The 25,035-nt window shown below is 37.6% G+C and overlaps 1 protein-coding gene across 6 annotated transcripts in view; it reads right to left on the reverse strand.

Moving 5' to 3' along the window:
- The window catches only part of CDK14 (cyclin dependent kinase 14), a 321,807-nt gene that overhangs the window by 158,857 nt on the left and 137,915 nt on the right, over positions 1-25,035 (reverse strand). For all 6 annotated transcript variants that reach the window (XM_074864790.1, XM_074864767.1, XM_074864787.1 and 3 more), the window contains one exon: positions 12,485-12,547. In XM_074864790.1, coding sequence (XP_074720891.1) covers positions 12,485-12,547 — 63 coding nt within the window. The remainder of the gene's footprint in view (positions 1-12,484; positions 12,548-25,035) is intronic.

The following is a 25,035-nucleotide window of genomic DNA, read 5'->3' on the forward strand; positions in this document are numbered from 1 at the left end:
CTACTTTAAAAGACCAAGAGCAATACAACCATGTGCAGAAGGCTCAATTTCTATCAAATTATAATTATATTCCATTTACCCATATGGCCTTAGAGATTAGGTGGTAGCCTGAAGACAGATGTGTATCTTCACTAATTATAGGAAACAACAGTACAGGGTGGAGAGGGATGAGGAGATAAGGCTGGGGGATGGGACAGTGGAGCTAAAACAAAGAAGAAATTAATAGTATAACAATAATGCCTGTGTACGCAAGGAAATCTGCAAGTATGATGGGTTTTCTCCTTCCAAGTTTTTTTTTTTTTTTTTTAATGGGAGTTGCTTATGTTTTTTTCATTAAGAAACAATAATTCTCACTGAATCTAAAGATGACCTTTGAAAACTACTTATAATAGTCTTTAAGGTAAATTTAGATAGGAACCTAACTCATCCCCACATGTTTCTTTTAACCCTTCACTGGACTCTACACATGCTTTCCCTAGAGCTAAGCATTAATATTGTGTATTTTTGTAAGTTACAATTATGAACAAAGAGCTGGATGACAGAGATCTTTTGTCCTCCCCTTTTCATCTCCTCTCCCATCATTCTCCTGCATTCTTATTGGCACCTGCTGTGAAAGGCTTTTGTCAATACAAAGGGCGAATGATCGTTTCCCAGGAGTTTTCTTTGCAGTTTTGAAAAATCTCTCCTAATATACAGACCCTTTCTATTGTCTGAAATATTTTAAGAAATACTACAGTTTCCAAATGGGAACATGAGTCTTTGCAAAGCCAAACACAGAGGATTCAAGAGTAGATATGGACCTCATGCCTCACAGCTCAGTGGCTGGTGAAACGTACTCTCTTGAAAGATGTAGAAACCACACCAACGATTTTGGAAAAGTCAACCCAGGCACACAAGAATTTCTAATCAACTTGCAACACAAGCATCCTATTTAGTGACTGCTGAAGTGAGGAGACATTATAAAAAGGGTTACAAAATCTGATTATAGAAGAGAATAAAGGCTGACATGAAAGAAACAGAAATGTCATGTTACTGAAGTTGAAATGAATTTAATTGCATTTCATTTTTTCCCTGAGTGCAGACACAATAGACTGTATGTTTAGCTATTTAGCCAGGGCACAAAAAGCCATATCAATCACCTTCTTGCCAGGATTGGATCTAACAATGTGGTGAGGAAACCTAAGAGCAAAATACAGAAACGAAAGAATAGCAGGAAAGTCATAAGTAACATGCACATTCCTTTTTCAATTGTGGTTAAAATGGAACTCATGGTACACAAAAACTATTTTAATAAGGGCAGGAAGCAGAAACAGCTTTCATTACAGCCTTAAAATAGATATTAAATTCTATCAAATGACTTCAGAATAATATTTTTTAAAAATAAAAGGATAAGGAAAGTATCCAGTTTTCTAGGCTAAATCAGTGGTATTTAACTTCAAACATTATTTTTAAATATGCAAAGAAATTTCAATTATGTTATCTTACAGCACTGTAATCTTTATAACTCAAAATATATTAATGTGGGCTTTCATTTGGCTTTAATGCAGAGTTAAGTGATTTGACACAATGTGCTAAAAAAACCAAACCAAAACAAAAACTTCACAGCTGAACAGAATAAACATCTACTCTTGAGGACAGTTTTGCAATGTTAGCTTTATTCCAAGCTTGTAGACATGCTATACTCATCTTGCACTTCCACAAAAGTCAAGTAATTCACTCACATACACTGTATCAACTGCTTCCTCCTTGAGGAGGATCCTGAACGAGAAGGGGAAAAAAAATCCCCCTGAATTCATCACAGGGTAAGCTCAGCCATTGTTTTGTTGCTTTCTCTTTTCCTTTACACCTTTGTTTTTACTTCGTAATACTAAATGTGAAAAGATTTAAGTGAAAGCATGAGCCTAATGCCCGGCAGTAGAGCATTCTGCAAACCAGGCCCTTTAGGTTTGTTTGGGAAGAAAGCAACAGTAAAAGAGGCTCTCCATTCCCAATGGTTCCCCACTCGAAAAAGAAAAGACAAATTGGAAAGAACCATTTCCGGTGCCTCAGGAAATGCTTCTGCCTTCTCACAGTCAGGTTCCCTCCCCTGCTTTTGAGGAAAGCCCTCTCCAAGAAAACCATTCCCCTTCAAGACTATCTGCATTACCTTCACGAGGAGAGAAATGAATGATGGATGAGGTACCATCACCTCTTACACCCCTATACCCGATCTGAAATCGGCATACCATCTATCATGGTCATCCTCTGATATTACTTGCTCCTTCCTCCACCTTGCTCAATTCTGATCACTATGAAACCTCAGCCTGGGGCTTCTGCAGGGGGTTTTGAACAAGCAACTGAACTGCCATTTCCCTACAGCCCTACAGACCAGAGGACAACTCTAAAAGGAGTCAATGGCAAATTCCATATGCATTTCAATGCACTGGTTGTGATGGTAGAAACAGTACAGAGTCTCGGTTCTTGAGCTTTCATGTTAGAAATTTTAGCATTTGCACGGACATACACAAGGCTGTATAAGTGTCAAATAACCTGTAATAAACTAGGACATCACGTGTGTACAGTTTGTTGTTAATTAGTAAGAACAGAAGGTTTGGTGATAAAATTAGATTCACAAAATGACAAGGGTCATTGTGATGAGAGTTGGAACAGAAAACAGGAAGGGGATTTGTCTCTAGAAGTCAGGTTTTCAGCAAGGCTTAACATTAGCAGGCTCAACACTTTACATTCAGACCTCAAAAAAAATCTAATACTTGTGCTTTGGGCTTTGCTTATTTACTATAGCCATGAAAAAAATACCTTTTTTCCCCTAACAGTTATGTAGCTCTCACTTTAATGAGCAACATATTTTAATGAAGAATTTTCACTGTCAGTGAGAAAAATGCATGCAGGTCAAAGCTAATTTGGGGTTTATAGGCTGTGATATCAAAAGAATATTTGCAGTTCTTAAAATTCACAAGAGAAAGCCCTCAACTCCACAAAAAGGTTAGCACCTACATAGTCTTTCAAGTATAAGGCCTGGATAGCCACTTGAGCTACATGCAACATTTGACCAAATGCCTGTTTAAACTAACTACATTTTCTGAGAGACTTGCCAGCTGCCTGTATGAACAGCCCTGCTTTCAAGGTGTTTTTCATGAGCCTGGGTGAGTGTACAACCTAGACCATTACATGCATACATCTAACAGCTGCAAGATGGCTCACGTGCAGCAGAATGCTTTACTATCTTGTTGGCCTCTGAATGCCACGTAGAATCTTGAGCTCTTCTCATCCAAATGAGCTTAGAAGCTAAACACTGACACAGATCATCCAAAACTCATCTAACGGGTGGGACTGATGGGAGTTAACACTTTCTGACTTTGGTTCAAAAAGCTCTGATGAGTCTAATGATAAAGGCGGATGCTCATGTACAGGTGATACTCTGTAGAAGTGCTCAGATGACTCCACATAGTTGCTCTTCATTCCCAGAGATGGTAGAGTTTCTGGCAAAGGATACCGGGCTAAGTGAAAAGCAGAAATACACAACATGCCCAGAGAGATTCTCCAGAAAACATGCCATTTCCACACGGTGTCTGCTGAGGCATCAAGGACCCCAATGACAAGAAGGATGCTGCCCAAGAGCACAGACTAATAAGGCCTACGAGGGCTTTTTTAAGTCTTTACCTGATGGCACAGAGGGATTTCTGAATTATTTCCTGCACTTGAGCTCCTTTACCACACATTGTACTGTGGGAATAAAAGACCTGGCCCTAAATACAGAAGTAGAAAGCTACATGGAACCTTTTAGTCTATAGAAGACGCACAAAAATCTTGGCTCTGCTCTCTCTGCAGCAAGAGACTGCAAATAGAGCTAAGCTAACCTGGACCAGGAGTTCACATCAGTTCAGAAGAAAGCTGAAAGCAAGACTGGATTAATGTGTCGGTCCTTTAGCAAGCTCATATTGCTGTATTAGCATAGTTACTTTCAAAATGTAATACACAATACTGCACAAGCTTATTATCACTCATCACTGGTAACACAAATGCTCCTGCTTGCCGCATGTATCAAAGCACACCAGCAGGGTATCACGTAATCACCTGAATTCCCTTGTGTGTATTCAGCACCAATCGATATCATATTCAGTCTTAATAGGCCATCAAATCTAAAAATAGCAGTAAAAGAAACCCCATCCAGGACACCTCACCTCATGCTTACAACCACTGTACTTCTCCCTATTATCCAGAGGATATTACAGGCTTCTGTGAATTATTGGCTATTTACAAGGGCAAAAGGAGCTAATAAATCCCCACAGTACTGTCTCACAGCCTTGGAAATAAATACAACTGAACACAATGCTCTGTTACGTTCCGGTTACTAGATAGTTTGGGAGTTACAGATCTGCTTGCTTTAAACCATTAATATAAGCAAAAACTACTAGTAATATATATTATCAGAGAAGCAATGAGAGTCTCTGACTTCTGCTAGCATATCAAAAGTTCATCAAGCACAATCTTTTTTATCACTGTTGGTTTGCTATTATTTTCCCTCCTCCCAAGCAGGATAAAATTCAACTTTTCACTTCTAACAATGTTCTGGGGAAATAGTGAACATTTTAGGTCAAAGCTTTGTAGACTCTCTTGCTTAAATTGTCAGAAGAAGAAATTCCAGGAATGAAGTGTTGACTTGAGATGAATTTGCATCCCTAGGAATAAAGGACCCTATCTGAACAAAAAATTGTTAGCCATTTGAATCAGCGTGATTTTCATGACCATAATAAGTTTTATCTCAATAAAAGGTTCTCCCATCTGACCTCCCTGGAACCAATTGAGTTTCTCCAAAATAATTTTAAAACAATTCACTCCAAAATGCATTTATAACTTGTTCCTGCATTCTTTACATGACAGTCTTACAAGACAATGTCACATAGAAATGCATACAATACAGCCACTGGGAATGCACATCACATCATTACTTTAAAAAAAGATACAGATTTTTCCACTTATTTGCAGCAGAACTGAAAAGGAAAGAGATTGGAAAGTGTTAATTTGCTAACTTCTATTCTCTTTGATGTTCTTTTAATAATTTTTTGTCCCCTCTGGGTACTACTAGTCATTTGCAATGAGGAAGGTGTGCTTAATTAACTGAGTATAAAGACACTCCCTTATGATCAGTTATCGTCATCTGCTAATGTTCAGTAAGTGAAAGACTCTTTCAGATTTTCTCTCCTGAATGGCAAAAGTAAAAATAAACTCAATTCAATTAAATCTCCTTTTCTACCTTTCACCATTTTACTTCCATGCTGAACTAGGTCAGAGTGGCAATTGATGCTTCACCAATTTTAAAGACATTGAAAAAAGTGTTTTCTTCATCCCTAAAATATTTTCATGTTTTTTACGGTATGTGAACCATGAGGAGCATACAGACAATAAATTACACATGCACACAGTAGATATGAAAGTGACATTCTTCTAGCATGAATTTTAACACACTGATAAAGATTCTGCGTTTACTGTTCACAGTTGTGCATATTATCAAACCATTACTTTAAGTGACAAGACTGACATAAAGTAGAGAGAAATGCTGATGCCATATTTAATGTCTGATAACTAAAAAGTCTAATTTAAATAATCAATTCTCAATGCCATGTGTAAAAGACAACCTTAATTTGGCATAACATTATTCTGTCTGCTGTACACCTGCTTGTTCGCTGAATGAGGAATGAAAAATAGCAACTTCTCAACCACATTAAACAGCGTCCCTTCCTACTTAGCATATCTGTTGAAATATATTTTTAATTGAACTCTACATGAGCGGCATCACTAATTTCAGCGAATAGAAGAGAGATTTCAAAAGCATGACATTAGTTAGATTTGCTTCCAGTAACAACTGATAAAATTAAAAGGACCACCATAGTAGGTATTCACCTTAGAGCAAAAGAGTGTTTTCTCCAAATTCCAGTGAGTCAATATGATAGGTGATTCAAGACATGAAAATTCATTATAGCTGGATGTATTATCATGGTTTAATTGCCCAGTTCCTGTGTACCTAAGACTATGGCAATCAACCTCTTGGTCAAACATCCCCAGTTACACACAGGCGCTCACATGCCACAGCTTCCCCTACATGATGTAACCACACATTTGTCACATACGGGTGTAGGACTGGCCATGTGATTCAACACGTCTCCCACAAAAAAGGGGAACACAAACCTCTTGTCCATGCTACAGACACTTATACAATCACACAATGGAAAGAAAACAGAAGCACACCAGGGAGGCCTACACTGATAACACAACTGTAACCTAAAAACCAAAGGATTTTTATCATACTTTTCAGATACTACGCTTTACTAACAAGAATATGGTTTTATATCTTATTAATAATGAACCAAGCTGCTGCTTAGCAAGAGCCAGTACGCAATACTCTGCTACTGCCAAAGTTCAAGCAGCTGCACTTCAAGTGCAGTAAGCCTCACGTGGATAGGATACAGGAGTTGCCTAATCCTTCCATGTTCTGAATTCTTCCCTACCCTTTGTGCTTCAGATTATTTTAAAGCTGTAATCAGTTCAATGATAAATATTTATGTTTACAAAAGACAACTATCCTATGGCTTTGACTCAGATTAGTGATTTTCACATTAGTCATTAAATGCCAAAATTATTCATCTGACAAAAACAGATTCAACTTTAAAAACTGCAACCATTAGTTAAGGACAATGTTCACAGTACTGCTGTATGGAGAGGAATAAATGAATACCGTAAGTGATTAAGTGCCAGAGATTTCTGATAACAACAGATAACATTCACTGTATTTCAACATTTTCAATTCAGCATGCACTTCATCTTGTTTAGGCAGCCAGTATTAAAACCTTGCTTTAATAAATCCAGTATTTTTATTATATATGATTTGGGATTTTTATTTTTTTTTTAAACTTAGAATGCTATAAAGTTGATCTTGAGCATTTAGCACAGAAAAATATTGCAGCATCCCATTATGTGTCAATAATTCCTATTAATTACATTTCTTTTAAACTATTTTTGTAGCATTTTAAGACTGAAACTAGTTACAGTTTTTTTGCTGAAACTTAAGCATATTTTTACAGAGATTATTGAGCTGTCCTAGGAAACTTATATACCCAAATTCTACTCCACACTTTCCCACACAGCTTACGTGTGACCTTGGCAGTCAACTATTTTCTCTGACTCAGTATTACAGTAATACAACCACATTTTCAAAGGTTGTGGTGGGAGTAGGGCTTAGTTGGTTGAGGTTTTGCTTCAAAAATATCCACCAATTATGCATAGAAGGCTGCAGTGCCCTGCTTCCTACGAGCAAGGAAGGCTCAGAATTGAGGTGGGTAAGAGCTGAAAGCCTTGAAGGCTCCTGGGAGAAGGCTGAATATTCCTGTTCCCTGCATGCAAAGTTCAACAAGAGGGTCTGCCTATTTCTTCATATCACTTTTTGGCACTGGGAAGAGAAAAGGTGACCAGGGAGAAGAACAAATCAGAGCAGCAATATTAGATGGAATAAGAACAAACTGGATAGTTCCTTTTCCCTCTGGTCACAGTAGACGATAGGAGCCTTACAAGTTGCCTAAAGTAAAAGATTTCAAGAGTGATTAAGACAACAGATAGTTTTTGTCTGGGTGACAGCCCCGTTGTCATTCAGGCTGGTGTTGCATGGATTGAGGAACAGTGGGTCAGAGGCAAGTGTCTTTTTATTTTGTCAAAGATTTTTTTTGAAGTCAAATGCTCACACAAATTGATATTACCTCTAACACTGCAAGTAGAGGAAAAGAGGCAGAGAGAAAAAAATGAAGATGCTTCTCCCAAAAGACTACAGCTACTTCAATGCAGCATCACTAATTAAAAAGCAAATCAGCTTTCATTAATAGATTTATTTTAAGGCAGAAATGACAGATGCAAGCCTGTGATCCACTTGTTCCACCGGTAATAGGAGTTACAGAAAACTGACTCAACTATAAAATAAATGCATCAAAACATAAAGAAGAATTTACTTGCGTTACTTGGAACGCAATAATACGGAGTAAAACTGCAGTTAAAAAAAAAGATGATATTTCAAAGATTAAAAGAAGTTAAGAACAGTTACATTTTTCATGGGACATGCTGAAATGCAAAAAAACCATACTTAAAAATTAGATTATGAATTTACAAAACAAGAAACATTTATGAACAGCTGCAAACAAAGACTCAGGATAACCCAGAAGATAAGTCAAAAGGCTGGTGGAGATGGCCCTGTACCAGACAGAAAGGAACGCAAATCAGAATGAAGATCATCATAAAAAGATCACTGGCAGTGTCAGTTAGCTGCTGTGAACCATTAGAGTTCCTGCTGTAGGAAGCAATCCAGATGATTCAACTTAAGAGTCCAAGAAGTATGAACTATCTCGAAAGGCAGCAACAGCTGTAGGAAAGCAAGCCAGGAGTACAGATTTCAGTAGTCCGGGCCAGGAGGAACAGCGTAGGGAGAGTCAGGAGCAAGTCTTGTACCTCACTTTGCCACAGCACATTTTGCAGCTTGGCAAGCGCCACACAGTGTACACCTACAAATCAACTCTTAGCTCAAACCATGTACAAGGCCGCAGCAGTAGCTTCCAACAGAAACGTCATTATATATGGGGCCATGTATTTAAGATTTTCCAAAACTGAAGGCAAGCAATAAAACTGAGAAAGATGTTTTCAAACCCAGAGAAGAGATGAGGCTGTTCCTACTAAACAGGGACTTATTAACCAATTATCTTTTCTCTCCTCATCTCCAACTATAATACCATATACGGTATATTAATATCTAGTTATAAATAACTGGGAGCTATGCAGGCTTGTTAGTTACCAAAGATCTATAGAATTGTGTATTTGGAGCTCACAGATTTTGGAGAATCTACAGATTGAAACAACTGTTCTGCCAATTCCCCTTCTAGGCGATAAAGATGTTGCAGGTACCTAACCACATTTATGTCACCAGGATACTTGGTTTAACATTCTCAGGGATGGGTATTTTAAAAACAATATCTCAACCTCACATACAAATTCCCTGAAGGGTTTAAAACCTGATGTTATTTCTAAGACTTGTGCCTCCACACATGAATTACAAAATCATGATGTATGAATACATACGTATCACCAAAATGCTAAACCTAATAGTTTAGGAAGCAAAATTTTTTGTTTGTTTAAACATACTGTCCCAAGACTCCTACAACTGCCAACTGAGACATTCTTCTTTCTACTTCCGCATACTTACGATATTCTGCTTACTCTTTATTTAAAATATTTGTGACAGCAAATAACCTATCTGAAACCACAAAGAAAAGCAATGTCAAACACAACACCCAAGGGGACAGCAATATGTGTGTCCATCAAAGTAATTTGGAATTTATTCTATTTATGATTCTTCATCTAAAAGTAAGCCTGAGGGAACAAGCATTATCTTTAGCTTGTAAATATGGAAAATTCAGATATATAATTAGGCTGAAGATGTCCTATAGAAACCAAAACAAGTAAATAATGGCTTTGCTTCTGCATTCCTATAAAGTACTGTTTCACAGGAACTACTGTATAATATTCTCTGGAAAAAGAAAGATGGATGATTATGTGGTTATGTATTGATAATAACTGGCAGTAAGCCAGAAAGAAATATCCATCAGCAGGCAATACTTTCCTCAAGAACAAAATTAAAAGGTAGGGGGCCTTTTGTCATACTGGGAGAACATCAATGGCTTAAATCCCACAGGTTAGCCCCAGAGAGCCAAGACTAATTATTGCTACTGGAATATAATTGCTCAACTGGAAGTTTTTTAAAATAGATTTAGGGATCACGTAACCAGTGATTCTGAAAAAACACTGTCTAAAAGTCTGACTAAAAGTTAAATTCTTGAAGGACCTTTAGCAAGAATGGGCTAGCAGAGAAGGCTAATTAACATGGCTCAGCTCAACCCTTAAAAATCAGCTGTAGCTCCAGATAGACAACTCTGTCCAGAAGCTAAAACCAAAATAGGTGGCAAAGACTCAGAATCATAATTACATAAGTTGACAAACTGAGTACAGTGTAACAAAGCATTGAGATATTATGCAGTAATCATCTTACCTCCTCTGTAAGAAGAGAGGAGTGCAAGCTTTTAGTTTTGCATGCTGGTGACGGTCTGGGAGTTGTTAGGGTATATGGCTCAGTTTATGACTGGGTTCCTTTCTCTCTGCAATTCCTGTCCTTTCAGCTGAAGAAATCACTGCTGGGGTAAGCAGGTATTTTTCACTCAGCTTTGAGAGCAGGTATTTCACTGAAAACCCCAGGCAGGCTGATTCAGTTTTAAAATCCTAGGAGCTCAAATCATCATGGTAGGTTTTAATAATTACTGCATGAATTAAGGCTAGCCTTTGCTGCTGGCCTGGCAAGAGAGTCTATTAAACACATATAATCAATTTTCATTAATATTATTTAACAGAAAAAAAAAATTTAATTGTCCAGTGGGATTGCTCATGGTGGAAGAGTAGTTTCATCTGCTCCAACTTCCCAATGTTTTTTCTGTTTTGTTTTGTTTTTTCCAGTTTCTTTTTTTTAATAATCTATCTGGACTTTAAAAAGCTTGACCTAGCAGTTCATCAGGACTGTACACTTTGCTACTCAAAAGAAATATTTCTAACGTGTCCATAAGCTTCAAAAGCGTTGCTGAACACAGTTGTTAGATGGCAAAGATAGCCACAGGAATACATGCAGCAAAATTTGAAAGGGAAATGCTGCTGCTGCAGTTCTCTCCACAGCTCCTGTTTTAAAAGACAGGTATCTCAGGATTTAGAGGAGTGATGCATTAGCAAGCCCAATTATCCACGTATGCCTAGTCTCCTCAAAGACAAGCTCACTGGGCCCTGATACGATCAAGAAAAAGTGAATTAGGATGTCTTCTCAGCAGGGAACAATTACAGCTACAATGACTACTGCATATTAGATCTTGAGCTATACAGCACTGCAGCCTTGGAGTAGGTCTTACAAATCTGAAACAGCTCGAAGAACTTTCAAAGCCAGTCTTAGCTTATCCCAAAACTCAGAGAGCCAAATGTAAAAGTATCCACACAGGGAAATGAAACACAAACCCGTTGTTTTAACAAGCACATTCAGCACATGAAATTCTGCTTAGGAAACTGAGCAGTGAAGAAAGCTCAAAAGTTTTAGTGGTCAAAAAGCAGGTCCCACCTCACCCACCTTCAGTCATTTCGAAGTGCTGCACTCACAGAGGCACTGTGAAGCTGGCACTGGGAGAAGACCCATGGGATTTCCCTGTCCATGATAGCAAAATATCTGTGTGACAGTTGTACATTACAAGGATGCTATCTTGCAGCATACACATCATGTATTTTAATTTTTTTTATTTTTTTTTTTTTTTAGTTTGGCCAAATACATGTAAGGAAGACTTTTTCTTATTTTTTTTTGTTTTTAGATGGCAGCCATTCTCATCTAACTTCCTGTGTTGTAGATGCCACTTTTCAGTGAAAGAACACAGAAACTTAATCAATCTACGTTGTACAACTAGTTGATGGACAACAATGATCAGCTATTGGAAAAAAAAAAAATTCTTTCCTCTTTTAAAATATTTTATTTTCTTAAGCCAAACAGGACTTCTGAGTTTTCCAAGAAAGAGATTTATTTTTTTCCATGAATTTCTCAATTTCAAGAAACTAAATACTGGAATAAAACTCTCAGCATGACAAGTGAAGATTTAAACACTTCCAAAATGGAACAACAATGGGACTGATGTCAAAGTGCAAGACAAGTGTAACAAATATCATCTGGGTGATCTATACACACACGACACATTCTGCATGTCTGATTGGCTTCCATTTGATGCTAAAATCATTTGGCTGACTTCCCAGAAAGTAACTGGATCAAGTCTCTACCAATCTATCTTTCCATTAAATCCTGCTAATAAACTCCCTCCTTCCTGGCATGATGATTCGCAGTATCTACCTTAGAAGGAAACATTTTTTTCAAAGTGAGATCAGCTACGAAAATGCTTCATCAAAGTGAGCAAGGAAAAAAATTAGGGAAGATTTTATATGCTCACATAAAAAGCAGTACATTCAGCTAATAGCATTCATTACAGTGCCCTCAAACTCAGCGAACCTACAATGACTTACCTCACTGAAGATCTAGCACTGACAGCCTAAAGCATGTTTACTCAGGGGTTTTAGGGCAGTATTATCTTGTCTTAAGAGCAAATGTTTGAATGGAGGGGAGGGGTTACCAACACTGTAACAATATTTACTCATATATTCAGGCTCTGAATCAATTCTACAGACTTTACAAGTTCTTTTGTGGGAATGTTCAAATACTTGCATTTTTAATTACTTTTAATGAAAAAAATATTTTAAAATATAGTTCATATGCCAATCATTTTCCCTTTAGTTAATAATCAGTTTCTATAAAACAACTGACATGACATTTTACACAAAGTTACTGCTACTGCATTTGCCTTGAATACATGCTCTTTTTGACTCTTACCTTCACATTTTCTGGATGAAGCCCTCCAGGGTGTTTGTCCATGTACTGACATAAATCAGTGTGCTAAAAGAAAGTCAGATGGAAAAAAGGGTATTAATATCTGTATGACTGCAGCAATAAATATCCTTCTCCTTGGGAGTGGACAGAACAAATGGAAAATAAAGACATTTTTCAGTTACACATGCACACACACACTTGTACCTTTACACTCCCATTTTATTTAACAACCTTGGTAATTTGACTGATATGAATATTCACAAAAAGTAGATTAAATATTTTTTTCCTAACATCCTGTATATGGTAAATTACTTACTTGAATTTTTCATATAATTTTATACCTTGCAAAGACAATATCGCCATAAGGCAAAGACAATATCGCCATAAGGCAAAGACAAAAGCACCATAAAGGTAGTATCTGGAGGCAAGAGGAAGAACCTAAAGGGAAAACTCTCAAACGCTACTCTCACTATTCACATTAAAACACTGTCTTTCAAATATAATTTCATGGTGATCCTAGATTAAGACAGTTTAATGGTTTAGAAAATAAATCTGAAAGACATTGCATAACAGAGTATTGAATGATACTTTCCAGCTCCAAAAGAAGCACATATTATGCACATGTACAGCTATTAAGTACAACTACTTTAGAAAACAGCTTCACTGAAGACTCCAAACTTTGTTTTCACTTCATAGTTGCCTATATTCCCTGCAAATATACCATAAAATCTCTTCAGAAAATAAGCAGGCTTGCAATGTATAGTTTAATATTATTTTTAATTAATAAGTATCTCTTGCTTTTACTATGGAAACACTATTTTCACTGAATTTTTCTCTTGCATTTCTTCACTTTCCTTCCAGTCAGCAGCACACTTTCACTGAAGTGGCATGTTGCTTCTCTGATTTGCTTGTATAACTCAGCTTCTGGAATTATGTTACAATTATGTACAATAAATAAACAAAGCAAAAATATGCACTAGTTTAACCACCAAAAACTCAGAGACTGACTCTGCCTTTCACATCTGGTTTCTGAACACATCTGGCAAAAATCATCCAGCATTCCTTGAAAAGCTACTTGGCAATACCTGCCTCACATACAGCCCAACTAAACATAGGCAGTTTTCAAGGTGAGAGTTTTGGACAAAAGCTGCCTTCAACATAGCAGAATGGTTTCTCTGTGCAGCATTTCCAAGTCCAGGAGCCATTCTCCAGTGCTCTTTTGCAGAGTTATATGGATACATAGGAAAGTTCACATCTTCCAAGACACAAAATACATGCTAGCCACAACTGTTCTGTATAATCTCTTCTGAAGTCATAAACTACAAAACCACACCGTGCACGTAGAATTAACATTGCAATGACATAAGATACACTGGTTGACTAGGTTGTGCACTAGAACACCTTTTTTCAGGGATTCTTACGTGGCTTCAAGAGAGCAAGTGCCCTGACTGCAGGAAATCACTTGAGTCCCAAAATGAACAGTGTGAGTATCACAAGGGCAGAGGGCATGCTCAAACAGGCAAACCACACTAAATACAACACAACAGAGCTTCTTCCAAAACACAAGCTACAGTAAGCAATACTTCAATTAATAGTTAACAGATCAATAAATACATTTACAAAGAAAATTAAAAAATACACCTCTACCACTGAAAAGCTACTGTCAGTGAAGTGTATTTCGTGTAAAGTCTACGTTTGCTTAAAGACTTATTCCTAGTTTCTGTAAAATCTATGGCCACTCCAGGTACGTATTCCTCTTCTTCCAGTTAGTTTTCTGGGGCTGTATAAATAAGCCATGCCAAAAACAGACCAGTCATCCTTCCATATGCATCACCACATTACCCAGTTTTGTCTTGTTTTATTCTACCAACACCAAGGAAAGATACTTGAACAAAGTCATCTGCTAGCCTTGCCATTTGTCACTAACCCCTGCGCAAGAGTCTGCCTCTGGCAAAGTATCAGCTGAAATACTATTACTGCAGGTGATGGCTGGTGTCAAATAAGTTTGAGGGGTTCCCCCCATTTTAATGGGTTATTTGTTATTGAAGAGAAATGCCACCCTGGTGGAATAACACATTCTCTTTAACTTAAATACAAATTTTTGAATAGTGACAGCAGCTGCAGTGCTTGGGAGAAGTTTAAAGAAAAGCCTGAAGTTTTGCTTTAGAAAGGCTGGCACGGTGAACAGGGCAGTGCTGTCCCATCCCTATCATGGTGCCTCAGATGGACCCATCACAACCCCCAAGCACAGCATGCTTCCTCACATGGGCTGGTTGAAGGAGGAGGATTATTATTCCCCTGCAGTTCAGTCTTCAGCCTTCGTTGGTCACAGACAACCTGGTAGGTAGGAAACTTACTGCCTCCTTCACCTTCTACTGATTTCTACAATTGGCAACTAGTCAGTCAACAGAAACCCGATTAGAGGAAGACAAACCCAAAGCTACTTCTTAAGGTCCCATCCCTGAAGCCCCAGCACCCCAGCTGCTCACTAGTGGCACTCTTCTATTCACCAAAAGCTTTCTTAAGAACATCCCCTTCAGAGTCACATCACTAGGAACAGCAATGTCATCTTTTTACTTCCAATATACTTGCAAAGAATTGTGAGGATAACTCCATTTTCTTACACTTACATTTCAGTTATTATTTGGATGCATTTCCTCCTGACATGAACATCAACAATGATCCTATTTGTGTTTTGCATCATTCGCCTCTTATTCCTACCTCAAGGACCAGGACAACCAGGACAACCTTCTGCATCAGTAGTTCTCTCCTTCACAAACCAATTGCTCACATCTATCTAAAATTCAACGTAAGCAGCAATTTCTACAGAATCCTGGAAACCTCACAGAGTCAATTGTGCAGCAGTCTTTTGGCATACATTTTTTCCCCCCACACATGCTACAGACACAGAGAAACCTCTACCAAATCTTTATTCAGACAATAAACAGAAATGGAAAGTCTCTTCTGTTCAAATCTTTCAAGAATTTGCCCTCATAAAACTATGTTAGAGTCCTTCTCATAAAAGCAACTAAACACAATGGTACCAACAGGGAAAGCAACTTATAGAGTACATTGTTCCTCACAAAAAAAAAAAAAAAAAAAAAAAAAGGTAGCAGAAAAGCAAAGGCAGCATCAGCTGCTCTTCTTTTCCCAAGCTAGGGACTCAATGCACATTGAATTAAATATTAGTATAGCCAGGAAAGCTGACAGCACTGCAGGGAGAGCTATTTCTAAACCTGTTCTCCCTTTTGGCAGGCAAGTGTCTGCTTCAGTGCTTGTGTGTTCAACTGACGTTGAAGTCGACATGAACACAAGTTTCAGGAAAGTATTAAAAAAGAAAACAGAGAGCAAACTGGATGAAAGCAGTTTTCTAATGGTATTCCATGAAACTGGTACCATACAGATGAATGGAGTCTTTTTCTTCACCGCAATATTTTGAGGTAAAAGGCAACATGCTTTCCCAAGTGGAACAGTGGCTGCAGATACAGTATGCCATACTCTGACACTAGGATCTTTGCTGTGGTTGCCACCTTGATCTAATAAAATATATACCCTAAAGAAAAATTCAAGATACAATTTACATATTGGCAGTGACATAAAACTATGCTGAAACAAGGCAGGAAGACAAGAAACAAACCGACCAACACATCTTTTACAGTCCTTTTTCCTCTGTCTCAGAGGGTGAGGACACCTCACAGGGAAGCAGAATACACTGTGAATGCAGTACACAGACTTCCAAGTAATTGCAAATATCTGTCACACACATCCTGATCCCAGGTGGACCTGGCTAGACCAAGTCTGCTTTGAGCTAGCTTTTAACAACTCTATCAGCCACACCGTTAATCCCCAACACACATAAATCACCCCAAGTAATTCCATGATGACAGAACATATGATATTTCAGCTTAAAGTCAAAATCCCATTAAATCCTGCTCTTAATACTCCACCAGTTTACCCACACTTATATGCACAAATAATCTATTAGCACTCATCTGTTCATAACAGCTACACAAAACCAGTAAATAGAGATAAATCAAGTTTCCATAGTGAAGAATTTTAAAAGCTTGGAAAATCCCAAATTAATGGGATTTATCCAACCTTTTACTTGTTTTTCCAATAAATGTACATTATAACTTTTTAAATTTGTAATGTGATCACATACTTTTTTCCCCTCACAGGATTAGACATACTCACTGAACAGAATAGGAGGTACTTGATTACAGAACAGCTGTGCTGTTTTTATGGTGGGTTTTTTTTTTCCAATTCTCACGCAGCTTGCAGTCTCTGGTTTATTTACTACTTTGAAGGCAGAAATATTAATCTCCCATGATTTCCTGCCCTGCTTATTGCTACATTATTCACACGCTTCACAAACATAAAATAATTTCACAGCAATCCAGGGGAGATGTGGCATTATTCCCTTTTATCAGGTAGGGAATTGAAGCAAAGAGAAAAAAGTCTTAAGTATCACTGATTTGGCCAACTTCATTTAAAGCACTTTGGTTTTGACTTTTCAGAGTATTTGGCACTATTTTGCCTTCTGTGTTTTGACTGACTTCAGTTACAGCTGTGAATGTATAACACTTGAAAGGGAGACTGAGAATCTCATGCTTGAATAGCAGAAGTCGGTCATATCTGAATTGCGATGACAGCAATTTGTGATGGTGATGATGATTCCCAATATAGCAGGGATGGAACCCAGTTCGCTATGGCAGTATTACCTCCCTTATCTTGAAATGATACTTTGAATGAGGCAGGAACGCCAGAAGACACCCTAGTTCCAACATCCACAAAAAAATGAGAAAGGTTCAACCACCACCACATGCCTTCACCACACAGTCCTCTGCAGAGCTGCACAACAGGCTCTTCTACAAGGATGGCAAAAGGAGATTGTATGGGCCATCTTTATCTTGGTGTCATCTAATTTTAAGATCTTGACTTTGCCACCTCACTAACACAACAATGTTTTATACAAAATCTGATCTGCTTTAAGTGAACAATTTGATCTCTTCTCCCACTACTGTCTCCCCCAGGAACAATTTCACTTCCTCTGGGGATGCAGTCTACAATATTTGAAGTGAAAGACTAAAGCCAAGTCTTCGAGAGGAGAGGGGGAATCTTCAAAGACATAGTTCTTAAGTACAAATGACATTTTTTCTGAAGCCTATCACTTGACTAAATTTGGGGTGATTTTCAAAATAATAGCTCAATGCTACCCACACCACAAAGGCTACGCATTCTCCAAATTCCAAGCTCATCCTGTAAGGCTTGAATATTTACAATAAGGGTCCTCCAGCTACAGGTTTAAGATATCTTGGCTATTTTGGCTGAAATTAAAAATAAATATAGGCAACCTGAGGCAGATTTTGGCATCTTATTTCTTCAAATAGTTGTATTTTACTACAGCTCTAGGGCTGTGACTTTACTTCAGGGTTCTGGCACACACAGCTACACATCCTTGAGAAGGCTCTGTCAAGCCTTTGTGCTACCTTCTCTCAGCAAGTTAAAACACAAACCCTTTCCTCAGCACACATCTCAAGTAACTAGACCTCTACTACAAAACCCCTGACCCTTCCTGGGGTAGATGCCATGAGTTCTGGTTAGACCAGAGACCACACAACAAGGACAGGAAATACAAAACTCGTGCTCAGCTATGCTAGTTCAACCATTCTCCTGTTTCCAAACTGTATGTAGAAGCACACCAGCCAATACCCATTTCTGACCCACACTTCAATGAATTTCAAGTGTTTTCCTCCCTATGATGGAGACAAGTATCACAACTCCTACAGGTACATGAAAATGAGGGAGAGATTAAGTTACTTATCCAACATAACTGCTCAGAGTCTAAATAAAAATCAACAAAGTTGTACAAGGATTAAGCAAAATCCAGCTTCGGTCAAGGAACAAGGAAAAAACCCAACGTAAAATTAAAAAAAAAAAAAAAAAAACATGCTTGCTCAGACTCTCTCTGTAATGTTTTCCACTCATTTCTCCCACACACCATCAACTACCATGACAATACTGCAAAAAGTTTCATTTACCTTATGAAATATTGACTCCAGTGCCACATGAACTGGGGTTTTGCTTTAAAATTGTGACAGTGTATAAGTGTATGAAGGTCATTACTATTCAGCAAGACTCTGGTTTATGTTAGTAGACACATGCATGTTTATGTTTGTGAGCATACTGTGTATAAGCATCTGCTGAAGGGAAAAGAATCCAGGCTGATATTTATACAGCTGAAGCATCCTACTTCTGGAAAAGAGAGAGTATGCAAACAGAAAAAGAATGAGACAAATGTTGATGGTTCAGACTCCTCCCTTCTCCCCTTGAAGAAGGAATTCTAATTATGAATAAATGAGTAAACCACAAGCTACAAATGTCCTCAGATACGCTCTGTGCTTTGCTTTAACATCAACTATTTTGCTCAGTTATCTTGCTCAGAAATCAGAGGCTCTGCTACCAAACACAAACATGTTCAGACAAAGGGCAAGACATCTTCTTTCAAAGGCACGGCCAGTGACATGAAATGAGTCCAACCTTGCCAGCCCTTTTCCATAATAATAACGTGACTGTCATTCTCTTCTAATTAAATTAGTCACTTCTACTTCCCCTGCAATACATTCTTTTTCCCTCCTCTTCCTCAGTCATGATAAATCTCCATGTGACTTAGCTGTCCCATAATTCTGCCTAATTGGTTTCAGCTGTCATTTTTGAAGCTGAAATGCACGAAGAGCCTGGGGCTTGTGAATGGAACAGGAAGCATTTCCAACCGCATTCCCATCATGTAAAACCAGCAATGTGAAAGAACCCTTCCATTAAAACAAAAACGGGAGTATTTGGCTGCCGGCAATGCCATCATGCAGCAGACAGATTGTGCTGCTCCACTGAGGCAGCGAGGCTGTTGCGAGCCATTTTTCTCTGTTCAAAGGAGAGCACACATTATTTATGCCCTAGCAGTTTTACTGACTAAAATACTTTTCCTTTTGTCACCAACAAATTCTTAAACCGATAATATAATTTACCAATAAAAGCACAGGCAGTAGGAATATTTGAAGTGACAGGAGAACAAAGAAAAGTTAATTCTCTTTAAATGACATCTATCCTCCAACCTAAGTGCTCTGCAGATTACTGCACCACAGTTTAAACTAATTTCATGTTGCTGATATTTTCAGAAGTGTCATAGGTTCTTATTTTCAAGTATTTCTGTGGCTTCCCACTACGAGACAATGCAGGGTTAGCCATGCTAACAAAAAATACCCTACAAGCTATCTCTGGGTGATACCTAAGCAACTTCCAGAAAAGCAGCAGAAGGCAATAGCACCAGCTGGGCTGAGCAGCAGGGGAAAGATATATATTAGGGATTCAAAAAAGAAAAAAAACATGACACAAGACATCTTCAATGAAAACAATTTTGCTAACAGATGTTTCTAGTGACTTGGATTTCTCTCTCACTGTCAACAAAGATAAATACACTTCAAAACACATGAACAATACTATGTAGAAAAGGAGTTTGGGTGGTGGGGGACTACATAATACATATACAAACCTACCTGAAAATCCTAGAGAGAAAAGGGAATGCACAATTCTCTGATTTTGGTTGCTATTAGAAAATATATATTTATTTATTGATACAAAGTCTCTGTTTGTTGCACAAAGAGCAATCTGCTCTGTGACTCTGACCAGTGAGACACACTCTGCCATAGAAAGAACTGCTGGATGAGATAAAATCTTCAACAGAATCCTGTTTTCTAAAGATGCCAGTTCATTCTCTTATTCTCTGGCCATCTTAATTATATCAGTCTTCTTAGTAAATCGGGTTAAAGAGACAGTAAACAATTTAGTGAGATTATTTTAACAAAAGAATGGCATCTCAAAAATCATCAGGAATTCCTGTTTAGTATAATCAAAACTTAGCAGATGATCATCAGCTTGTGTAAACTGCAATGAACTTATAGTCCCCAAAGTCAACAGGGCTGGGACAATTTTTACAAGTTGAGCAACTTGTAATACATGTGCCCACACAGATGTGTGTGTGCGCTTTTTCTTTAATTTGCTAAATCATTAGGTTTTCATAGCACTGACCATTAAATCCACATATACAAAAAAAAAAAAAAATTGAAGATACAAACAATTTCTCGTTAGAGCATGGCAGATACCCCTAAGGTCCTGGTGAGAGTAGTCACTCCAGGACCACATAAGCAGAACACTTACACGATAGGGAGGCTGACAATCACCATACAGCCACACTACGTCTAGTATCCACACTAACACTGGCACAGTACTGGCTGTGGGTAGTATAGACATATCCACACAAGCTGAGCTGGCACAAGAGCTTTTGCTATGGTGGTGTACTGGGCTACAAAAAAATGCCATCTTCAGGGCAGGAAAAAAGCAGTGCAAACACTTTCTCTAAAAGCTTTGGCATCCTATGGTAGACTTCTCTTCACTCTGGCTGAGTGACTGTTTTCTGCCATGCCTCCTAATCCTAACTGTCCATGCATGATCACAAGTTTAATAAAAATTTTATAGGGAAAATTGCAGTTCAGACTGCAAGGCGCACAAAAGAAAAATGATGCTTCCATGGATTGTATCCTCTTTACTCAAAGTAGTAAAACAAGAAAAAGTGAACAGGCCTTTTTAACTTTCAAGTGTTGGCTCTGTTTATTACTCAAGCTTGTTTCTTGATTTCTCTTATTCACAATTCCTTAATTATTTTTTGTATCATAAAACATATTATAAAGATATCTTCAATTATTGATCTCTTCACTCTGACTCCAGGGTTTTTATTATTATTATTTTGCCAGAATCGCTCACCCAAGTTTCTGTTTTTAAAGATTTCATAGATGTATTTTTTACCCATATTATTAAATTAGTACAAAGCTGTATACTGCTAGTTCAGAAAGGAAAAAAATTATTTTTAAGATTTAGAATTATGGCAATCATCACTCTCCAAACAGCTAGTTTTGGGTTGGTGTTTTGTTTGTTTGTTTTTTCAATCTGCACTGAATAAATCAGAGCTTCTCCTTTTAAGAGGAATTAAACAGCAGTTACAACCCACATTATTAAAGAGCCTGAGAAAAAAGTTTAATTAGATTGGACCGTTTCTAGTACAAGTTGAGATACTGTCACGCTTCACTTCAGAGCGACTTGGACAATGCCAGTTTATTACTGAAATTAAAAGGAATGTGTGGGATGCCACCAGAATATTACTGATGGTAGAGCTGTCCAGAAATCTATAACATAGAAATAACCAATTACTAAAAAAAAAAAAAAAAAACCACAACAAAACCAAACTAAAACTAGAAGGATTTTTTTAAAAAATTGTTTAAAGTAGTGAAATAAACTGACATTTTTTCTTCAGTTCCTGATACAGGAAAGTAACAGTGTAATAACTTCACTGAAAGACTACAGGTATTCATATTTAACTGATAAAAATTAAGATGCAGAAAGATACACATAGAAAGGATCTCAAAAAGAAAAATAATCAACTTACCTATATCTATTATCAATGACATGTCATTCTGCTGATTATCTGTCTAAACTGTTCTTAAAGACTGCCAGTATTAGAGAGACCATCACCCCATAGTAGCTTCTTCAGTGCTTTACTATCATTACCATTAAAGACACATTCCTATAGTTTAATCTTGCTCTTCCTTACTGCAATTTCAGATTTTCTTTTTTATCCTTTTTACCACTGACATGAAAATAGGTCACTGTCTTTCTCTCCAATCTATTTAGAGGTTTGTAACCATCTCATCCTTTTTTCCCCAACTCTAAAGAGCCCTACTTACTTTGACTTTTCCTCAGAAAGATTTATTCTAGATGACTGGTCATTCTTGTTTTTTTTTCCTCTCAGGTCTCCAGTTGATTCATGCTTTCCTTGTGTGTACAAATTTACCATTTACCTGTGTTGAGTAGACTGGTATTGCTGGCATATGCATGTGGTTTTGATGGACTACAATGACTTTTGAAATTTTTATCTGTAATTTAGGAAAAAACTAATTGAGACCTGTCAGTAGATAGAATATCTCACATGATTTTCAGTGTTCCATCTGTCAGCTCAACTCTCAATGTTTTTTATGTTTTGATTCTGTTGTGCTTTTTTTAAAATGCTAAATACACTTATTAATACTTAATAAAAAGAATAAATAATAGATGCTACTTATTAAATGGTGCAATGCACACTGCAAGTCTAATCAATATTCAGTGAGATTATAAAAAACATGAGTAAATTGTACAAAGAATAGACACTCAATAGACACTTGTAAATCTTGATTAATCTTATTAACACATCTATTCATCAGTATACATCCTCCATATGAAGTTTAAACAAGCTTTGTGAGATCCTGCAAAGTCAGGATGAGGCAAACTCCTGCTAGACCTGTGTAAACTATAGCCTAGCAAGAGTATTTTTATTTAAATATGAATACAATTTTTCATTCTTTCTTTCCTGCCGATTCCCATGTCTGGCACAGTCTTTACCTCTCGGCAAAGCACCAAGCAATTTCCTTATGAAATCCCTTCTGAATCCCTACCTCCTGAAGCTGACTTTGCATTCCCAACCTATACTTGGACATCAGCAGCTCCTGTCTCTGATCTGCTAATTAAAACTTGAAAAACAAGGCTTTCCCAAAAGCTGTATTCCCTTACTGCCTCTTAGTAGTTGAGGGATTTTCCTTCCTCTCTGCTTCCTCTCAGCCTTGCCCTGTCATCTTTTTGACTGCAATTTAAGTAGCGCAACTTGGGGCAAGCCTGGGACATGAGGCAGGGGTTAAACCAACAGGAGAATGGCTCCTTCTCTGGTCAAGGCAAATGGAAGCTACTAAATTCAGCTGCTCCCAAGCTGGGAGCCCTCAACAGCTCTGCTCCTTCCCAGGGTGGATGAAGCATGTTCACAGCAAGCAGGGGTGTCTGCCAAGAGAGTGGCAGGAGGCATCTGGCTTGTTGCAGAGCTTCACTAGCTTTCAGTCCTCACTTAGCGTGGCCGGACAAGCACCTTGTCCTCAAACAGGAGGAAAATTGCCATTGTTTCACTCTCACATCGAAATAAGGTAGTGCAGGCTCCAAATAACTTTCACTCTCAATCAAGGAGTAGAAGACCGCTTGTGCTCAGTTTCCCTAATTTCCAGTAGCTATTAAGCACCGCTGAACAATCCTAGTGAACAGAGCTCAAAAGCAGCTCTGGGACTCTACCGATTTTCCCTGCTCTCTCACCCACTAAAATAATGTGCCTTTTTTTGTTTGTTTTCACAAACAAGCAGTGCCATCCTACCTTCAGTTCCAACACATGTTCCCTGATAAAATAAATAAAAACAGGAAACCAATAATAGTGTTTAATCCAAATTATTGAAAGTTATAAGAAATGCAAAATTTTCAATGCAAAATTTTTGGATCCTTTTAGGTAATGAGTCTTAACCATTTCCTTGCATAATACTTTTCTATGATGTTGCATGACAAACTCAAAATCTCAGGTTTTGAAACTTCAGCTCTGTAACTCTTAATTCTGATAAGCAGTATATATCTTAATTTCCAATCAGCGTTAAAATGAAAAACTGACACCTTTTTTTTTCTTAAAGAAAATGGGAGAAAAATGTAACTAATGAACTTTACTAAGCCACCTCATTGTATAACAACCTATTTTAGCTGCTATAATGAAACAATGAGAGTTAAACTTTCTTCTTTAATGGAAAGTAATGTTTAAGAAGGAAAAACATACACAAAGATTAAAACAGGCAAGGTAATTGAAAATGTTTGGTTTTAAATTACACTATTAGATTAGTCTGGAGCTTTTTCACTGTTGAGACAGAAATAATATTACTCATTACTCATACTTCCAATTATAAATGTATCTGTTCTTGTTTCAAATCTAGTTCATAAATATTGAAAGCGTAATGTAAAGTATTGCTATACCAGCTCACTTTTATGACAGGAATAGAACAAGTTGCTGGTTCATTTATTGATAATAATATACTTACATAATTATGCATAATACTAAAAACCTCATTATCATTCTAACAAGCCTGTAGCAATATGTATTGGTTAGGATTGCCTTTCAGCAATTAAGTGTTTCTAAATACAGTCATCTTCCTTTTAAATAAACAAATGAAGAAACAAATGGTAGCAGCTAATGATCATTTTAGAACAAACAGATGTGAATTCATCTTCAAAGATCTCTCAATATGCCTGAGATCTCACCGGTAAAATTCATCATTTCCTTGGGCAAAGTATCAGTGACACTTGCACTACAGCTGGCGTATATACCCACAAGGTCATATAAACTAACACCTAAACAGAGCCTGGAGAGGAGGGGAACAAAAGTTATGTGAACAGTCATACTCCTCCACTGAAACGTAAAGCTGAACTGACGCTTTTCTTTTGGGAGTCATTGCAGTCTTAGATACCATACGCAAAGTGTGTCAAAATTTCACATTTTGTTTTCAGGTCTTGTTTAGCACTTCCCAGTTAACTATATGGAAACCATTTTCTCTACCCTTCATACATGACAGACTCATCAGCCCTTCAGGTTTCGCAGAGGTGATTCCAAGCAGTTC

This window comes from Strix uralensis, chromosome 1 (assembly GCF_047716275.1).
Source record: "Strix uralensis isolate ZFMK-TIS-50842 chromosome 1, bStrUra1, whole genome shotgun sequence".
In the NCBI taxonomy this organism is placed as follows: Eukaryota; Metazoa; Chordata; class Aves; order Strigiformes; family Strigidae; genus Strix; species Strix uralensis.